At 42.2% G+C, this 19,290-nt stretch overlaps 1 protein-coding gene across 4 annotated transcripts in view; it reads right to left on the bottom strand.

The window, feature by feature from the left end:
- The window catches only part of ARHGEF28 (Rho guanine nucleotide exchange factor 28), a 317,945-nt gene that overhangs the window by 166,482 nt on the left and 132,173 nt on the right, over positions 1 to 19,290 (bottom strand). For all 4 annotated transcript variants that reach the window (XM_040450927.1, XM_040450934.1, XM_040450917.1 and 1 more), the window contains exon 4: positions 17,512 to 17,805. In XM_040450927.1, coding sequence (XP_040306861.1) covers positions 17,512 to 17,805 — 294 coding nt within the window. The remainder of the gene's footprint in view (positions 1 to 17,511; positions 17,806 to 19,290) is intronic.

The following is a 19,290-nucleotide window of genomic DNA, read 5'->3' on the forward strand; positions in this document are numbered from 1 at the left end:
ATCATGACTTGAGCTGAGATCAAGAGTTGGACACTCAACCAATTGAGGCACCCAGATGCCCCTAGGGGTTTATATTATTTATCTAGATCAAGAACGTACGGCCAGCCTTTAAAAAAAAAAAAAAAGTTTTTTTCTAGTTGCAATTCATTTTTTTAATTAATTTATTTTTTTAATTTACATCCAAGTGAGTTAGCATATAGTGCAAGAAGGACTTCAGGAGTAGATTCCAGTGATTCAACCCCTATGCATAACACCCAGTGCTCATCCCCACAAGCATCTTCTTTAATGCTCCTTCCCCTTTTAGCGCATCCCCCCACCCACAACCCCTCCAGCAACCCTCAGTTTGTTCTCTGTGTTTGAGTCTCTTATGTTTTTGTCCCCCTTCCTACTTTTACATTATTTTTGCTTCCCCATAAAGTCTTCTATCTCAAATATGTAAGTAAGTCCTCGCAGGGAAAAGCACAACTTCACAGTGCATTTGCTCCCTGTCTGTGTGACACAGCACAGACCCCCTGGCCCCATAAGAGGACAACTGAAATGTCAAAACAGCTAAAAACGAAGTGTGCACCCCTGCTAGGTATCTGTTTAATATACTTGATACCTTCAAAAGGCTATTGAAGAAGTGATGTTTATTTTATCCTTTAAACTCATTTTATTAGAAAGTCGGATTTTCCTTCTGAACAGATTCCCAACAAGGCATGCTTGAGAACATTTCCATGTATCCCCCCTTCTTAAAAATGAGGAAGAGACCGGTTAGGATCTGGTAATGAAACCAACACACATGCACAAGGACACTCCCGAACATGTATGTCAGCATTAGATCATAACCAGCTACCCTAGGATGGAATTTCTAAGTCCTAGATCCCAATTTGAATCTGGTGACAAATATCACATGGGTCTATGGGATACAATTTTCTTCCAAGAAAAAGACCAAAAACGGAATATCTAAACCTAAGCCAGGTCTTTTTTTTTTTTTTTTAAGTTTATTTATTTTGAGAGAGCAAGAGAGTACAAGTAAGGGTAGGGGCGGAGAGACAATCCCCAGCAGGCTCTGCACTGTAAGTGCAGGACCCGGTGTGGGGCTCAATCTCAGGAACTGTGAGATTATGATTTGAGCCTAAACTAAGTGTCCAACACTTAACCAACTGAGCCACCTAGGTGTCCCTGCATTCCCTTTAAAATCAAGCCATTGATAAACTCAAGTATGGTGTCAATCATTTAAATGCAACTCCCCTACACTGCGTGGGGGCAGTGACACACAAGCCCTTGAACCTGGGAAGTAGATCAGTGTATTTAATCTGGCTGACGGTGTGGGTGTGGGGAGAAGTTTCCTCCTCTGGAGCACTTTCCAGGACTGTTCTGCTAATCCAGCTCCCTACTCCCCTCCTCAGGCTCCAACCTCACATCTACTTCTTAAGAGAGCACAGCAAACTTGTGGGACTGAACTGCTCACTGCTCAAACTGTCCTTCCCTCCCAAACTCCCCACTTCCCGGGAAGGTGGGAAGGCAGGGGAAGGGAGGATCTTCTGTTCTTTGGAGAAAACAAGTAAGAAACTGACCAAAATGTTTTGAGAGAGAGCTTTCGCATTCAGTAGGAAAGTTCAGAGCCTAGAATCAGGCAAACAGCCTGAAATAGGAAACACTGTGACATATATAAATAATTCTGCTTGTTACAGAGTTTCAGATTCTTAACAGCGGTCAGGAAAACAAGCTGTGAAAAGAGGTTATACAATTTGGCAGACATGGGAAGGAGGGTGTTTAAAATGCTTTTTTTAACCAAATAAATATGCCTCATCCTGTCTGGCTGGTGCCAGGAGTTATGTGAACTAATGTTTCTAAAACAGAATTACTAGTAATTGTTCTAATGGCAAACAGTAGAAGATAGGACCTGTCACATCCTGGGAGTAAGATCACCCAGGCACAAAACAAGAAGTGAGCAGGCTGTGACATTCAACCAGCATTTCCCGTCACGGCAAAAAAGAGAGGCTCATCTGCCCCAGACAGAGGAGGAGGTACAAAGCCCAAGCCTCTGGCTGTGCCATACCTCAGTTTCTCTGCCTCGAAAATGAGGCTGTCACATCAAAGGCACAAGTTCCTGGCCCTGACTGACCAGGGATCCAGCATCCATGAAATCCAGTACACACCAAGGGACCTCCCAGAGCGTGTGAGCACAGGAGCAGAGACAGTGTGGCTGTTGCTAAAGGAGAGTGACTTCATATACTGTTCAGTCCAAATCTGGGACCGTTATAGCTTCACAAGGTCTGTCTATGCCTTGACATTAGCAGAAAGTTCAGGTTGCAAGACTGAAAAATGAATGATCAAGCCCTCAGGAATTCACAGTCACTGCTACAGGAAACGTAATCGGCATAACCACTTTGGAAAACACATTGGGATCATCTATTAAATTTACCCAAGTTTATGTTGTATCTGACTGAGCAATTCCACTCCCACTTAATAAACCCTCCTAGGACTAGGCTTTGTACACCAGCAAACACACAAAAAGATGTAAAATTGTCAAAAATAGAAGTGATTTCAACGTCCATCAACAATAGATTCAACTGTAGAATAATCACACTAGTTAGTATCCTAACAACTGAAAATCAGACTAATACAGGAAAAAAAAAAAAAAAAAAAAAACAAGAAATATAAGGGTGCGTGGGTGGCTCAGTTGGTTGAGGGTCTGGCTCTTGATTTCAGCTCAGGTCATGATCCCAGGGTCCTGAGATCAAGCCCCACAACAGGCTCTGCCCTGAACACAAAGCCTCCTTAGGAGTCTGTCTGTCTGTCTCTCTGCCTCTGCCCCTTTCCTTCTTTGTGTGCTCACTTCTTTCTCACTCTCTCGTAAAAAAAAAAAAAAAAAAGAAAAAAACTAAGAAATACAATGTTGGGGAAAAGTCACAGAAGAATACACAGAACATGTTTCAATTGACAACATTTTAAAAAGTGAAACCTAAGGCATACTTTTCAGGAATACACAGGGAGTAGAACTTCAAGGAAAAGCCAGGAAGGACTACTGTACAAGTCAGTGTTATCTCTCTGGGAGAAATAGGGGACCGTGAGTGAGACTTTGTTTCTTCTGGGATCTAAAGGCTCCCGTACGTCTCTCCCCCCACGTGCAGAGAGCTGTGTTTAAGCCTCTCCCCAGGACAATTAAAACAGAATTTCTGGTGGTGGCACCCAAGCATTAGCTTTTTCCTAAAGATTCCCAAGTGATTCTTGCAACATCAGGGTTAAGATCTGCTATTTTCAATAGGTAAGTGGTTAACAAAATGCCAAGCTCTGCTTTCTTTTTATACCACAGTCTTCCCAGTCATCTCTTAAGATCTATTGGCTAAAGCAAAGTAAGTCCGAGAAAGACAGATATTATAGGACTTCACTCATATGTGGAATCTGAGAAACTCTACTGATGAAAACAGGAGAAGGGAAGGAAAAAGAAGATAAAAACAGAGGGAGGCAAACCCTAAGAGACTCTTAAATACAGAGAGCTGAGGGCTGATAGAGGAGGGCGGGGTGGCTAAATGGGTGACAGGCATTAAGGAGGGCACTTTTATTAAGGAGGGCACTTTTCAGGATGAACGCTGGGTGTCAAATACAAGAGATGAATCAGTGGGTTGTACTCCTAAAGTCAAGGCTACACCGCATGTTAATGAGAAAAATAAATTTTAAAAAGATTATCTAAAACATGTCACCAATAACAAAAAGAAGTTTGTAACTGATGCAAGGTAATTTTATTCTATGTTTGCTGCCAAACCAAGATATAACCTTAAATGCTGTAAACAAGATATTGAAAATAAGTGTGATAGAGACAATAATCTAGAAGCAAATATTTTTAAATACAATTTAATTCAGAAGTACTTCTACATTGTAGGACTTAATAATATTCCGTAACTTGTGAGTGGAGTCATTGAAATGTCTTCAACACTTTAAGTTTATGAATAACAAAAGACATTTTTTAATTCACATATAACCCAATCATTAAAATAAGTTGTCCTCTCATTTCCAAAACCACATATATACTGCTGGAGGCCTCAATTTTTGCATTTAAGCCACTCAGTAAACAAACATTGAATGAACCTAGTACCAGATGCCGGACCCGGTGGCTGCAAAGATGGGCAGGTCCCTTGTCTTCCAATAGCATGCTGTCAACCCACTCCTGTTCAGAATAAATATCTGGCCCTTGAAGTCACTGTATGATGAGCTACAGGTCTAGGCTTAGACAGAAAGAGTATGAATAGAAATAAGGAAACTATTGGACCTATAAAGAAACTACTCTGCAGGATAATCAACCTCTATCATGTATCATGATTTGAAATTTTACAGGTGTTTATACAATGCCAAAATGATGAACAGAAAGTAAGGAGAATGAAAAAAAGTATTGCCAAAAATTCTATGTAGCACAGGTGAGAATATATGACATGACACAATCTCCTTCCCCCCCCCCCCCCCACCCCAGGACTCTCAACAAAATGGGAGGAGAAATCATGTATTATGGTAGCTTTCATTTAAGTGATCTCATCAGGACTTGGGTGTGCCAAGTAAAAATCAGCCTTCCACACGTAAGATCAGAGATTGTTGGGTCTAGGACAGGAACGGCAAGTATACACAGGTTCATAGGAAAGATAAGAAAGAGCACAGCACCAACATGGCAGGCATGGCTGGGTCATAAAGCCCAAGGCAGGAGGAGAGTAACAACCATAAGGGTGGGTTTTATCTTCCTGAAATTTAACTTTCTGCATCAGACATATAGGAGACACCCCGGTTACAACCGCTGACCGCAGATATGGGAACACATCAATCACACAGTATCATTCCATAAAATTCACATTGCGATACACAATGCTGGAAGGCACTTCATGGAGTCTGCAGCTCTTAAAGGTTGGTTCCACTTTATTTTACCTTATGGAACTAGGACTAACACACTGAAACACTACAAAGTCCTTATCAGGACTCAACGGTGGGCACCAATTTCTGGCCTTCGCTATCTGGGGGACATATCCAAACTGAATGATACAAGGTGGGTGTCAATATTCCGTGTTCAGAATCCAGACACAACAGTATATGGCACAAAGGTGGACAGACAAAAGAACTGAACAATCTGGATTTCAACACAGAGAGATGTGGCTCTGGATAGGCCACTTAAATTTTCAAGTTTAAGTTGCTTGATCCGGAGAAGCAAAGTGTTACCTTCCCAGCCTACTACCCAGGATTGTCAGGGTGATGTAATGAAAATAACACATGAGGCAGGGTTCTCACGAACTCTGGAAGCCAGTACTGGGGGGGACTTACCAGTAGTACACATTTATCTGATCTTTTTCATAGAAAAAGTACAACTGTCACTAAAGAGAGACACGATATACTGCAAAACAGTTTTCCTCTGGTTATAATTTAAAAGCATCAATTAAGAGAACCAGCCGTCTGCTTAGGAGGGTGCTGTAACTGCATCGATGTAGGACACCAGATGAGCCATTAAGACAAATGTGCTAGAGCCCCATGCCTTGGGCAGCAGGCGGTTCTTAGGTGCCATAAGCGACAATTAGGTCATACGCCCCTTCCAGACTGTGCACTAGATTTTTTTTCATCATCTGTTAATATTTCTCCAAGCTCTTATTCGTGTTCTCCATGTATTCACTTATTTGCATTTGTTGACAGCCTACTATGGCACTGAGCGTTCTTTCCCCTCGCACCACAGGGGAGCCTGTGGAATTGCCAGGCCCCCCTCCAAGGGACCCTCCAAGCACGCTGTTCTGTTTGGGAGAGAAATGAAAACACATTACCATCTAACTGTATTATTGACAAGCAGAAAAACTGTAGACTCACCAAATCTTGGCAATGGCCTTTTGAAATCTGCACTGGGAGTCTGAGTTGAAGCACAACCAGGCCAGCTGTGGTCTACAGCTGGGCAGGGTCCACTCACTGCCCTCCCATGCACTGAAAGCCAGAGTTCTGTACAAAGGGCTAAAACTGAGAAATATTTAACTCGATGGTTGTGAGTTACCCCACCAGTGGGGAGACCTCATCCCATCTTTCAGCACAAGGGGCATGCTCAGCTAGGGATATTCTGGTGAGCCTAGAAGAGGAAGCTAGATGGAATAAACCGAGTAAGAAACCAGTGTTTAAGGTGCTCCGTGCCTGGGATGAGGGTGAGGAGGTTGAAAGAGATCACGAGAAGTCCACATGAGCAGCTGTTGACATACGAATGAAAGCAAAGAAACGGACCAGCACAACCACCCTTTTTATTTCATGCTTGTCAGTTGCCGGTGACCGTCAGAACGTTACATCCTCGTTTCTCCCTAACATTTATTATGTGACTTACATACGTTGTCTTATTTGATCCTGACAGCCATTGCACAAGGTAAGGCCTATTATTATCCCCATTGAAGAGGAGCAGAAACTGAGATACGACACCATCAACTAATTGTCCAAGCTCATTCAGACACTAAATGGAGCACCGGGAATCTGAACCCAGGCTTTTCCACCCCCAAAACTCAAATTCTTAAAGGCAAAGAAATGATTATGTAAAAGATGGCAAAAACAAGAAGGGCAGTGAAGATAGAACTTAAGTCAACAAAGCAAGAGTCAGGAAACCAAGCATAAAGAACTAAGCCACACCCCTCCTAAGGATGCAGGCTCATACCCCACTGTGCACATGTTGGCCAGCTAGGTCAACACAGAGAGAGAGAGACAGTGAGAGTGAGAGAGAGTGAGAGAGAGAGAGAGAGACACACACACACACACACGCACACACACACACCACGGTCTCATGACAGGTCTGCAAATTAAAGTTTCTACTGCTACAGGGGTGCCTGGGTGGCTCAGTCGGTTAAGCGTCTGACTTCAGCTCAGGTCACGATCTCGCGGTCTGTGAGTTCGAGCCCCGCGTCGGGCTCTGGGCTGATGGCTCAGAGCCTGGAGCCTGCTTCCGATTCTGTGTCTCCCTTTCTATCTGCCCCTCCCCCGTTCATGTTCTGTCTGTCTCTGTCTCAAAAATAAATAAACGTTAAAAAAAATTTTTTTTTTAATAAAAAATAAAAAAAAAGTTTCTACTGCTACAAAGGTAGGGCAGAGAAAGCAAGTATGTGAGTATCATTATGAACTAGAACCCAGGGCAGGATTACAAAAGATTGGGGGGGGGGGGGTTCTACCTATATAGCCTCATGATCACATAAAGGCCCACATTTAAAGAGTCAAGGCAAGGCCCTTCACAGTTCACTGGGACCACATACAGCAGGTCACTGCCAAAGGACAGAGGTTGGTTATTTCCCTAAGAACATCTCCTCACTTCTGTCTCACTGCCCACCTCCTTTCCAAGTCTGTCCCACCTACCTGTTCAACCATCAGCCTTTAATCTGCAAGCCTTGGTAGTTTTAAAGCCAATTATTTATTTTTTAAAATAAAGTAACCCAAGGACAGCTGCTAACATTCAAATCCTCTTCAAGAAATCTAGGGAAAAAAGCAAAAATTTTATTTTTTTTTCCTTGAGCATTAGCAGAATCCTTGGATACCGTCATTTGCAAATTCAGTGTTAGTCCCCTGAGTGCAATCAAAACAGTCATATGTAGGGGCGTCTGGGTGGCGCAGTCGGTTAAGCGGCCGACTTCAACTCAGGTCACGATCTCGCGGTCCATGAGTTCGAGCCCCGCATCAGGCTCTGGGCTGATGGCTCAGAGCCTGGAGCCTGTTTCCGATTCTTTGTCTCCCTCTCTCTCTGCCCCTCCCCCGTTCATGCTCTGTCTCTCTCTGTCCCAAAAATAAATAAACGTTGGGGAAAAAAAAAATTTAAAAAAACAAAAAAAAACAAAAAACAGTCATATGTATCCTGCTGTTTGAAGGGTTTCCAGATGAGAGAAGCAGGGATGGGACATGGCCACCCAGAGGTAAATCCCAAAACCTTCCATTGTCCTAAATCCTTTAGGAAGCACATTAGGGCAGGGCGTTTGAAAAAGCAGGAGCTTCCACTTACATTGTTTTCCCTTGAAAACTATGAGAGAGGGAGAAAGTAACCTGAATACAACCCTCTGTTCTATCTCTTATGTGAGAACTAATAGATAATTCTCAATTCCAGTCTAAGGGCCATTAATGCCAGGTAAAAGTAGGAAGCTTATTATTTAAGGAAATCTTTCAGCTGCCTTCTCATCTTTAAAATATAATACCTTAAACAGACAATGTGCTTAATAAGGCTTTAACTGAAAAATAAATTCAAATTACTTGATGAGGGGTTCCTTTTCCTTGAGAGTTCAATTCCGTATTAAATTCTTAACTGCCAGAAACCCATTCCTTAACAATAAAAGGCTTAAAAAGCAGGGGGGGGGGGGGGGCCGGGTAGGTGGAAGACATAGAAAACATTCTTAAAGATTTAAAACTTCAGGAGGCCTGGCTGGCTCAGCCAGCAGAGCATGCAACTCTTGATCTCAGGGTTGTGAGTTCAAGCCCTACATTGGGTGTAGACATTACTTAAAAACAAAATCTTAAAAATAAAGACTGATAATGTCACAAATGATGCATATTTGTATACAAGCCTAAGTAATGTGTAACACTTTTACCAATTTAACATGGAACCTATTCTATTTTTTTCAACTTTTTTTTTTATGAAATTTATTGTCAAATTGGTTTCCATACAACACCCAGCGCTCATCCCAAAATATGCCCTCTTCAATACCCATCACCTACCCTCCCCTCCCTCCCACCCCCCTTATCATGGAACCTATTCTAAAAAACATTCTCTCCACCACTAGCATTCATGCAGTAGGTTACCTTAGCAACCGGAGGAATCGAATTTCAGCTTAAAATGTCAGAAAAGGAAGTGCGGAGATGTTTGTTCCATGAGGTACTATCAGAAGTAACACAAGGCTAGAAAGTAATATTGAGTGTATATGTAAGTGCTTGAAAAATGTCAAGATTTCCAAGAAAAACAATTAAAACCTCAGAGTTAGTGGATACCTGTCATGCATTAATTTCCATACTCCTCAATCTTGTTTAAACTGAAAACCTGTATTTTGTAAGAAATCTGTCCTTTATGGGTTTCCTATCCACTGGTAGGACACCAGCTGATGTTATTTAAAATTTGCCATCCAGTGCAAAGCTTCAGGGCTCAAAAGCAAAGCTGACCTATCACAGTCTGTGGGACACTAAGTCAGTCTTCAAGTTCATTATGCCATCTCCTGGCTACTAAGACCTAGAACACAAGTCAAGGCCAACCAACAGGGCGATGCTCCTGAGCCTTGCTCTATTTTTTTCTGTTTCTGCAGCCAGCAAATTGTACTCAAGGATAAAAACGCCAGCCAAGCTCTATTTCAAGTGTTACACAAATCTTGCTTCTTACTGGTTACAGTTCTCCTTCCTCTATTCAAAGAAAGGTCAACAGATATTTTCCTTTGTCAAACATAGCTGGCCCACACGTTTCCTTCTGCTCTTGCCTAGAAAGGTGAGGATTCTGGGTGTGTGGCTTCAAGCATGACGTAGATGTCACAGAAAAGTGACACTTTCCACTGAGTCTTTAGTTAAGAACCTTTAATTCTTGGGGCACCTGGGTGGCTCAGTTGGTTAAGCGTCCGACTTCGCTCAGGTCATGATCTCATAGTCTGTGACTTAGAGCCCCGCATCGGGCTCTGTGCTGACAGCTCAGAGCCTGGAACCTGCTTCAGATTCTGTGTCTCCCTCTCTCTCTGCCCCTCACCCGCTCACACTCTGTCTCTCTCTGTCTCTCAAAAATAAACATTAAAAAAAAATTTTAGGGGCGCCTGGGTGGCGCAGTCGGTTAAGCGTCCGACTTCAGCCAGGTCACGACCTCGCGGTCCGTGAGTTCAAGCCCCGCGTCAGGCTCTGGGCTGATGGCTCGGAGCCTGGAGCCTGTTTCTGATTCTGTGTCTCCCTCTCTCTCTGCCCCTCCCCCGTTCATGCTCTGTCTCTCTCTGTCCCAAAAATTAATAAAAAAAAAAAGTTGAAAAAAAAATTTTTTAACAATAAAAAAGAAACTTTATTTCTCAATTAATGGCTTTTCCTAAAATAAAACTGCTCTTTAAACCCCTTAAAGTACACTAAACAATCAAGACATGTTTTAACCATTGCTGAATGACCCACACTTTTATAAACTTCCTTCCAAAGTTCTTTGGGCCTTCTGCGTTTCTTTTCCTTTACCCCTCCTTAGTTGTCAAGTGTAGAAAAACAAAGATTCTCCAACTAACTTACAAAGATCCTATTAACAAAACAGAGCACCACGCTAACCATCCTTCTTCGTAAGAGCATGACCACTCCATTAAACTTATGGTCCCTGACAAGGCTTCTACTTTTCCTGTAAGTCAAGATTAACCACAATGTGACTGGTTTTTGCACAGACCACTGGTACTTAGACTTACACTTACAACATGCACTCTGCAACCAGCACATTCCTTTAATTACTGGATTCTCAAAGATTCTCATCTTCGAAATCAATAATTAAATTAATAAATTATCTAAGCTGCTTTCAGTGGGTATTACCAGTTCCACCCATTACTTTTGGGGGGACGGCTCCAGAAAGACAAGCTGGTTCCCTGAACAGAGCAGTTGTGTTTAGATCCAAGACACCCCTGCAGAAAAGTTTCAAAAACTCAATTGGCTTTCCCTAGAACTTTCTTCATGTCATCAACTATAAAGGCAAGAATAAAGTTTGACTCTTTAAACTTGATAGAACGTAACAGACAGAATTTTCCTTTTTTATTCAAAAATTATACAATGTATGCCCTGCAGATTCGATTCAAGGTATCACTTTTCTCAGATGTTCCCACCACAAAAAGGAAATGGTAATGATGTAACAGGATGTAGTTGTTACATAATGCTATAGCTGTAATCATTTTGTAATACATACATGAATCAAAACACATGGTACACCTTAAACTTACACAGTGTTATATGTCAACTCTGTCTCAATGAAACTGGAAAAAAAAGATTTTATGTTTTCATAGTTGGAATAATAAAGAGTTCCATCTTTCCCATAACTAAAAATTTGTACCTATAATGAAACCCTTGAACATATGAATTATTTTACCTAGAGAACTACAGAAAAGTCCAAATTCGCTTTTCCTAATAATTTACTTTGGCAAAAAAGGTCTTGAATCTGGAAATTGTTGCTATATATTGGTATATCTGTTTTTGTTTTTTTTTTTTTTAAGATTTTACTTTTAAGCGATCTCCACACCCAATGTGGGGCACAAACTCATAACCTTGAGGTCAAGAGTCGCACACTCCACACTGAGCTAGCCAGGTGCCCCATACATATTGGTTTATAAATGTAAATATATGCTGAGAGAGAGAATTTTGACAGGAGTTTGTTTTTAACATGAGTGGGCTTATTTTTCTTATATCAAAAAGCTTAAGCAAGACAACATCTACTTATTCCATAGGTTGGGATAGGAGCTATTATATTCCTAAAGGCAATGCCATCAGTCTTCCAAGATAGTATTTCTAGTCCCTTTGGGCTCTTTACTCAAATGGTAGCCTTCTCACTAGAGATGGCAAGGTTGGTGCTTTCCAGCCATGTCAGGCTTCTGGGAACACAACTGAAGTAAATGATACAGTTGAGCAGGAAGGGAAGACTAACTCACAAGTTATCTGAGCACCAAGAGAAAGAAACCAAGGGTTTTATCCCAGTTAATCTAATTGTCAAAATTATGCCAATCACTGAGAAAAGCTCTCTGTCCAATAAAAAGAACAAAACAAAACAACAAAAACCCACCAAGCAAAATACCCAAAACAAACAAAAAAGATCAACTGTAGCATCTTATTGAATATATATGACTATACTCCAAGTTTTACTGCAAATATAGGGTCCTGAGATCCTCCAAAAGCTTTTATCAGGAAAGCTATTTCACAGGAAGAAATAGGTTTAATTTTATGAAATAGAAATTCAATTTTATTTATGACACAAAATTAAATAAAATGAGGGATATTTCCTTCCTTAGAACATATGATAAAGTTGCACTGTGAGTACTGATGGGTAAGAAGCAGGGCCAAGAAAAGTCTCTGCTTTTCTTTACGAGACACAACACTCTGCTCAGACTGGCCCTCCTCCACAATCTGAGGCCTTCAAGATAACACTCAGTGATTAAAAAGGCAAGAAAGTGAGGGATTACAAAGTGCAAAAAGCAAAGAAATACAGTAATCCTTCCCAGTAAGGTTTCCATCAGATTCTTCCAAAACGAAGTCATTATAGAAATAAATTCTCATTCAGCACATCCATTTATCTGGCAAAAAAACATAAATAAATAAACCCAAAGAATTTTTAAGTGCCAGTGGTGAAGCTTTACATTGTTTCTGGGTAAGTGGTAGGAGAAATAATTACTAGGAAAAAAAAGTTGTTTCCAACTAATGATGCCACCACTATCACTTAACGCACAGTAAACTTCAGTAGGCCTTATGCCACAGCTCCTTAGTTTATTGTTTTTCTACCTTGAAGACAAACAACACTAATAAAATAGATACCTTAGGAAAAGATGTATTGAGCACGTAAAAGATTTAAACTGCTCAGATTAAACCTCTGCTAAATTGAAAACAAGGGACCAAGTTGTTGACACAGGACACACACCTCCACCCATGGAAGGACCCAGTGTAAAGCTACACACACAGTAATTCCTTGAGAGAAATCCAAGAACTAAATGAATGACTCCCATGCACAGGGGGCATGAGAAAACACCCACATCGGAACAGGTACAAAAGGCTGAGACACACTCATCATGAATTCTAGCCTTGACAAAACACAATACAATCAAGAGGGAACCCCAACTCCTAGCTTCTCCTAAGGAATGGAAGGTCTGGGTCACATCTAGCACCCCAACTTTTAAAGCTTTCACCTGGCTGTGAAAGCCAATGTGGTTTGCATCCGTGAGTCCTACAGGACTGTAGCAAACAAAGACACAGTTCTTAACAGAAGAGCACTCAGCACAACTATGCCCTCAGGGCTCAGCATAGAGGAAGCAGGCATAAAGACACAGCTCCCAGTCTTTCCCTGGAAGGGATTTGAGTGCATACTTTATAAACTGCAGCAAAAGAGTCCACTTTCCAATTAGCATGCATCTAGGAGCTGACTGTGATCCTCCCTGGACCCCAAGGGAGCCAATGGGCAATTCCCCCCATGATCTTGCTTTGGTTCATTTGAAAATTAAAGCCAGGTCACCAGCATCTCTCTGGAAGCAACTTGTACACACATCTGGCACCCCAGGCTTTACAGCTGCCACCCAAGGGACAGCTCTCCAGATTGCCTGGTTTTCAGAGCCAATGTGGCTTGCATTCATGACTCCCAGAGGACTGCACTGGATAAAAAATTCGTTATTAATGGGTGCACACAGAAGGACTAGATGCAACTATCCCCCCCAGGGTTCAGCTCAGAGAAGCCAACAAAAAATGCCCACCTGCCATTCTTTCCCTGAAAGGCATCTGACTGCATATTCTCCAAGCTTAGGCCTAAGCATCAGGTTTCTAATCAGCCAGCATCTAGGTGGTGACTGAGATCCTCCCTTTCAGGATACTGATGGGCCTAAGCACTACCTCAACTACCGGGAGCCGCTAAGAACAAAGATAACATCCTGGGAAATCACTCATGTTTGAGAGGCAACCAGGAACTTGGGCTAGACTGATTAACGAACTTCATCTACAGGAGACCGGTCTGTCAAGGCTGGGAGAGGTGTCTGTTTCATCTAAGAGAATCAAAGAAAATGAAGGAACAGGAGAATAGGTTCCAAACAAGATAAATTCCCAGAAACCAACCTTAATGGAATGAAGTGATTTATCCAATAGAGAGTTCAAAATAATGGTCAAAATGATCCTCTCCCAGGTCAGGAGAGCAATATGTGAACATTGTGTTAATTTCAACAACAGCAACAACAACAATACAAACAAGTACCAACCAGAAATCCTAGAGCTCAAGAATACAACAAATGAAATGAAAATTCAATAAAAAGGTTCAACAGCAGGGGCACCTGAGTGGCTCAGTCTATTAAGCATTTGACTCTTGATCTTGACTCAGGTCTTGATCTCAGGGTTGTGAGTTCAACCCCTGCATTGGGCTCCATGCTGCATGTGGAGCCTACTATAAAAAAAAAAAAAAAAAAAAAAAAAAAAAAAAAAAAAAAAAAAAAAACAGAAAAAAAGAAGACAACAAAAGATTGAATAGGCATTCAGCAACAGACAAGATCAAAAGGAAGAAGGGATCAGTGAACTTGAACTTGAAGACAGGGTAGGAGAATTCATCCACTCAGATGAGCCAAAAGAAAAAGGGTTGTTAACCCCATCCCTGAACAGTGATGCTATAGAGAAGTTCCATTAGAAGTCTAAGCTGCAGGCAATGTTACCTCAAACAGTGTCAACCATTCCAAGAGAAAGTCAAGAAAAGTTCCCAGAAATTGTCAAGGAAATGTTTACAATACCTGTATTTTATCCAGACCAAGTATAATCTGCATCCTACATATGTACAAACAATATATTCTACATATGGAAATCCGTTCACATTCACACATGAAAGTCATATTCTACTGAGAATGTAGTATGTTCAGACGCTGTTATACAAGATTCACTATATATTATCTAATTTAATCGTTGTAACAAGCCAATGAGGTGGGTACTATAATGCTTCATTTTAGAAATTAAAACTCTATGACATTAGAACTGAAGTAACTTGCCCAGAATTTCTCATAGCCAGGAAGCAACAGGCTCAGGATTTGAACCCAGCTCCAAAACATAGATTCTTTATCACCCTAGAATTGTTTTCCCATCTATATCTCACCATGCAAAGGAGAGAACCTCTTGGTGACATAACTCTGTCTACTATAAAGTACAGATAAACCAAAGATCATGGCCAAGGGAAGCTTAGAGAATGTGAATACATTTCCAAATAGCAATAAAAATGGCTGTAAGGGAACGCTTGCCAACTTGGGGATTAGCCTAGTGTTTTCCCAACTTATTTTACTATGTACATCAGCAAAATGACTGAGTATATATATATACCCCCAACACAGAAAATTGTATGCATGTACTATTGCCAATCCACAGATGAAAGGTTAGGAAATCTTAATTCATTCCTAAATGTTTGGATGAAAATATAGCATGCGGTAACATGAATCCCATTTTGAAGGCTCTTACAGTTTAAGTTATTCATGTGCAATTAACCTAACCTTCAACAATTTGTCACTTGCAGGACCACAAGTTAAACCACTGCAGGCTCCAGGTTGCTATACTGAGGGAGGCCCTGGGCTAGGGAAGGAGCCCTGCTTCTGACCAGCATCGCTGCTCCTGGAGGCTTTGGGGCACTTTACTTGTGCCCGAGTGTAGTGACTGCTGAGAAATTATGAAAACTTTATGCCTTTGCCAAAATGAATCTGCCTTCCAAGAAGTAAAATACCCTCCAATATTAGACTTTATTTAAAAAGCCAGGAGGCTTAAGAAAATGAAGTTCCTTAGCCAGAAAACACATATAAACACAAATGAATACATATGTATATACATGTATATGTAAATTCACATGTGTATGTGTGAATGTACAGGAACGTACTCATGTATATACATGTTTATGTATACATGCATACACATATACACATATAAACAAAGTTCCTTAGCCATAAAACATGTACATTTTTTCACATATATGTATGAATTACAATAGTGGTATCTAGGATGTGACTTTCTTTTCAAGGTCCCAAAATACAACCTTCAGTCATACAACAAATACTTCTTGAACATTTGATATGTTCCAAGCCATTTGGTAGGTCCTTGGAGGTAATTGTGAGGGGAACAGATAACTCGTACTTCCCCCCGGCATCCACCCCTTCATACATACCAATCAGCTACCATACAGCTAAGTACAGCACACAGGAGTCAGACGTGGCTCAACCCTGAACTAGGATAGTGACTTACCTCATCCAAGGTCTTAAGGAGTGAGAAACATGTTTAATTTCCCCCTGAGAGCTTTACTTTAACCCTGATGGAAAGAAAGAAATGAAGATCCTCTCTGTGGCTAATGGCCTTATGATTCTGTTTACAAAAATCATACCCCTTTACCTAGATTAGTGCACTGCATCTTATCCATGATCAAATGTAAACCAACCTGTAATCAGAAGTTATCAGGAAGCAGAAACTCTTGAAAACAGCATCATCCAGCCATTACTAAAGCATGCAATACACAAAGACAACAGTATATGTGTATTTAATAAAATATAGAACATCTATTTCTTTTTAATTTTTTAATGTTTTATTTATTTTCGAGAGAGAGAGAGAATGAGAATGAGTGGGGGAGAGGCACAGAGAGAGGAAGACACAGAATCTGAAGCAGGTTCCAGGCTCTGAGCTGTCAGCAGAGCCCGACATGGGCCTCAAACTCGTGAACCACAAGATCATGACCTGAGCTGAAGTCGGATGCCTAACCGAGTAAGCCACCCAGGCGCCACTAACAACATCTATTTCTAATAAAATTTTGTGATTGGTAATAACCACAAGAAGCATCTGTCGAACAGTTTAGCCTCGTGCCTTGCACGGACTTACACAAAACCCCCATCTTTGCTCACACACAGATGGTTGGTGTTGAGAGCCAATTATTCAGACTTGGGGTACCTGGGTGGCTCTGTCGGCTGAGCGTGTTACTTTGACATAACGCATGATCTCACAATTCATGAGTTCGAGCCCTGCATTGGGCTCTCTGCTGTCAGCATGGAGCCTGCTTCGGATCCTCAGTCCCCCTTCTCTCTGCCCCTCCCCTGCTCACCGTTTACCTCTCTTAAAAATAAATAAACATTGGGGCGCCTGGGTGGCGCAGTCGGTTAAGTGTCCGACTTCAGCCAGGTCACGATCTCACAGTCCGTGAGTTCGAGCCCCGCGTCAGGCTCTGGGCTGATGGCTCAGAGCCTGGAGCCTGTTTCCGATTCTGTGTCTCCCTCTCTCTCTGCCCCTCCCCCATTCATGCTCTGTCTCTCTCTGTCCCAAAAATAAATAAAGGTTGAAAAAAAAATTTTTTTAATAAATAAACATTAAAAAAAAAAAGAGTCTATACAGTCTTTCAATAAACAGGAACCATTCCAGAGATATCTCCAAAAGTTAGCACAAACATCTGGATACTCTCAGTGACACTGGCGTTTTAAAGATGTCAACATAGTGATTCTATTTCCTGCATGGCCATACTCCCATAGCTCAGTTGCTCAGAGCTGACTGCCTATTATTCCTTGCCTGATGACTCTAGTTACTTGTAAATAGCGCAGCAAGCTCATGGCAAGAACAGATGCCAAGGGAAGTAGAGCCATAGCCCAAAGGAACTGGTGCAAGACCCTACCACCAAGCAACAGTCCTTCCTTCTTTGAGGCAAAGTTCTTCCCCGCCTCGAATAGAACCGAAATAGCATCAACCAGCCCAGAGACGAGTGCCCCAGGATCTCAAGGAATCCAGCCATATCAGAGTGAGGATCGGGTCAAAAAACGGGCAGGAAAATCAACCCACAGAGACAGACAACAAATTATAAGGCACATCGAGAAGCGACATCTGAATATTCTGGTGAGGACCCACCTTCAAGTGAATAATTTCCCAAGACAGTCCACCCAAGAGGCATCTCCAGATGGGTCAGAGCCAGCACGAGCTCCTCATCCAAAGCAGGCAAGGCTCCCGCCGTCAGGGCAAATGGAGTCAGCAAGGTCTGATGACTACCGGCTGTGAGGCGATCAGCCTGGGTGACCAGCAAACGAGCCAGCCTGCAGGCCATGTTGTCCACGTAGGTCATGGAGCCAGAGCCCATGATCACCGGGGAGTAACCTTCTGAGCAGAGGCACACAGACACCATCACCATCTCCTGAAGCCCGTGGCCTGGACAACGAGACAGGAAATAGTTCACCTAGAGTCTAACGTGAGGTGCTCACCCAGTCAGGGGTCACTAGTTTCATTGCACTGCCCAAGCAGACCACGTGCTCCAGGACAGCAAGGCAGAAGGGGAATGAAGCCAGTTATCTTTAAACGTTGCTGGGCTTGTGGGCCAAATTAAAACAAGTTCCATTTTCTTTCTATAACTCCCGATTTGAAAACTAACCTTTTTAAGCTCTGAGCACTTCAGTGTTTATTCTCCTATCATTACCCAACACTGTTATTTGGCACACCTTCACCTCGTACTCCTACCCCAAACACTTCATTCAACTTTGTCACTTTAAAGGCCTTGGCCCGGGGCGCCTGGGTGGCGCAGTCGGTTAAGCGTCCGACTTCAGCCAGGTCACGATCTCGCGGTCCATGAGTTCGAGCCCCGCGTCGGGCTCTGGGCTGATGGCTCGGAGCCTGGAGCCTGTTTCCGATTCTGTGTCTCCCTCTCTCTCTGCCCCTCCCCCGTTCATGCTCTGTCTCTCTCTGTCCCAAAAATAAAAAATAAAAAACGTTGAAAAAAAAAATTTTAAAAATAAATAAATAAATAAAGGCCTTGGTCCTTTCCTGCTCTGACACTTCCTCCTGACTCTTCCATTTTTAGGTATTTATTCAGATGATAGTTTCATAAAGTAGCTCCACAGAGGTCCTTCGAATTACGAGTTAGGGTAAGTGAAGACAACTCATCAGAAATACTTACGTATGTTGTTCGTTGCCCCCCACTCCTGCCACCTCTTAGAATAGCGTCTGTCTCTTGGAAGTGCTCTTAGTATTTCTCTTGTGGGTGGTCATCGAATCCTGCCACCTGTCCCTCCTTATACTCCCCCTTCATCTTGTCAAGGTGGGTGAACCACTCTCCAGGTCCATTTTTATGCTGCACTTGACAGAAGCTCCAGGAATTAGTCCCACCCAACTTCTGTGATTATTATAATCATAGCCAAGCCAACGGCTAATAGGAGCCTTCACAGGAACAAGAGCATCCCAGTTTACTAAGTGAGAACCAGTGCCATTTCACATCACCTCTTTAAAAATGATCTACTGGTGTGGGCACCAAATAGCAACCCCCCCCCTCCCGCCCCAGACGATAAGCTTCCAGTACATACTACAGAAATCTACTCTACACACTTCCGAGAAGCTACCATGGGAAAGCTGCAACAGCAGACATTTAAGGTTCAGAAGCAGGGACTGTCACCTGCCTGTACGGATTCTGTTAAAACTAAGGTAAGACCTCTCACTTCAAAACAGGCGACACTACCATCAAAAAGATTTTAACACACAAGGAAGGGGAAGAAGGCTAACCCCCGCGTCCGAGTAAAGAAAATGACAGAAGTTTTGATATCAGGATTGCACTTTTGTTACTTTCATTCTTCCCCCACCAGAGGCTTCCTGAGAGAAAATCAAGCAAGGAGGGGGGGAAGCAAAAGGCAGTAAAGACATCAACGT

Source organism: Herpailurus yagouaroundi, unplaced genomic scaffold, assembly GCF_014898765.1.
Source record: "Herpailurus yagouaroundi ecotype Mexico unplaced genomic scaffold, PumYag 29, whole genome shotgun sequence".
NCBI lineage: Eukaryota > Metazoa > Chordata > Mammalia > Carnivora > Felidae > Herpailurus > Herpailurus yagouaroundi.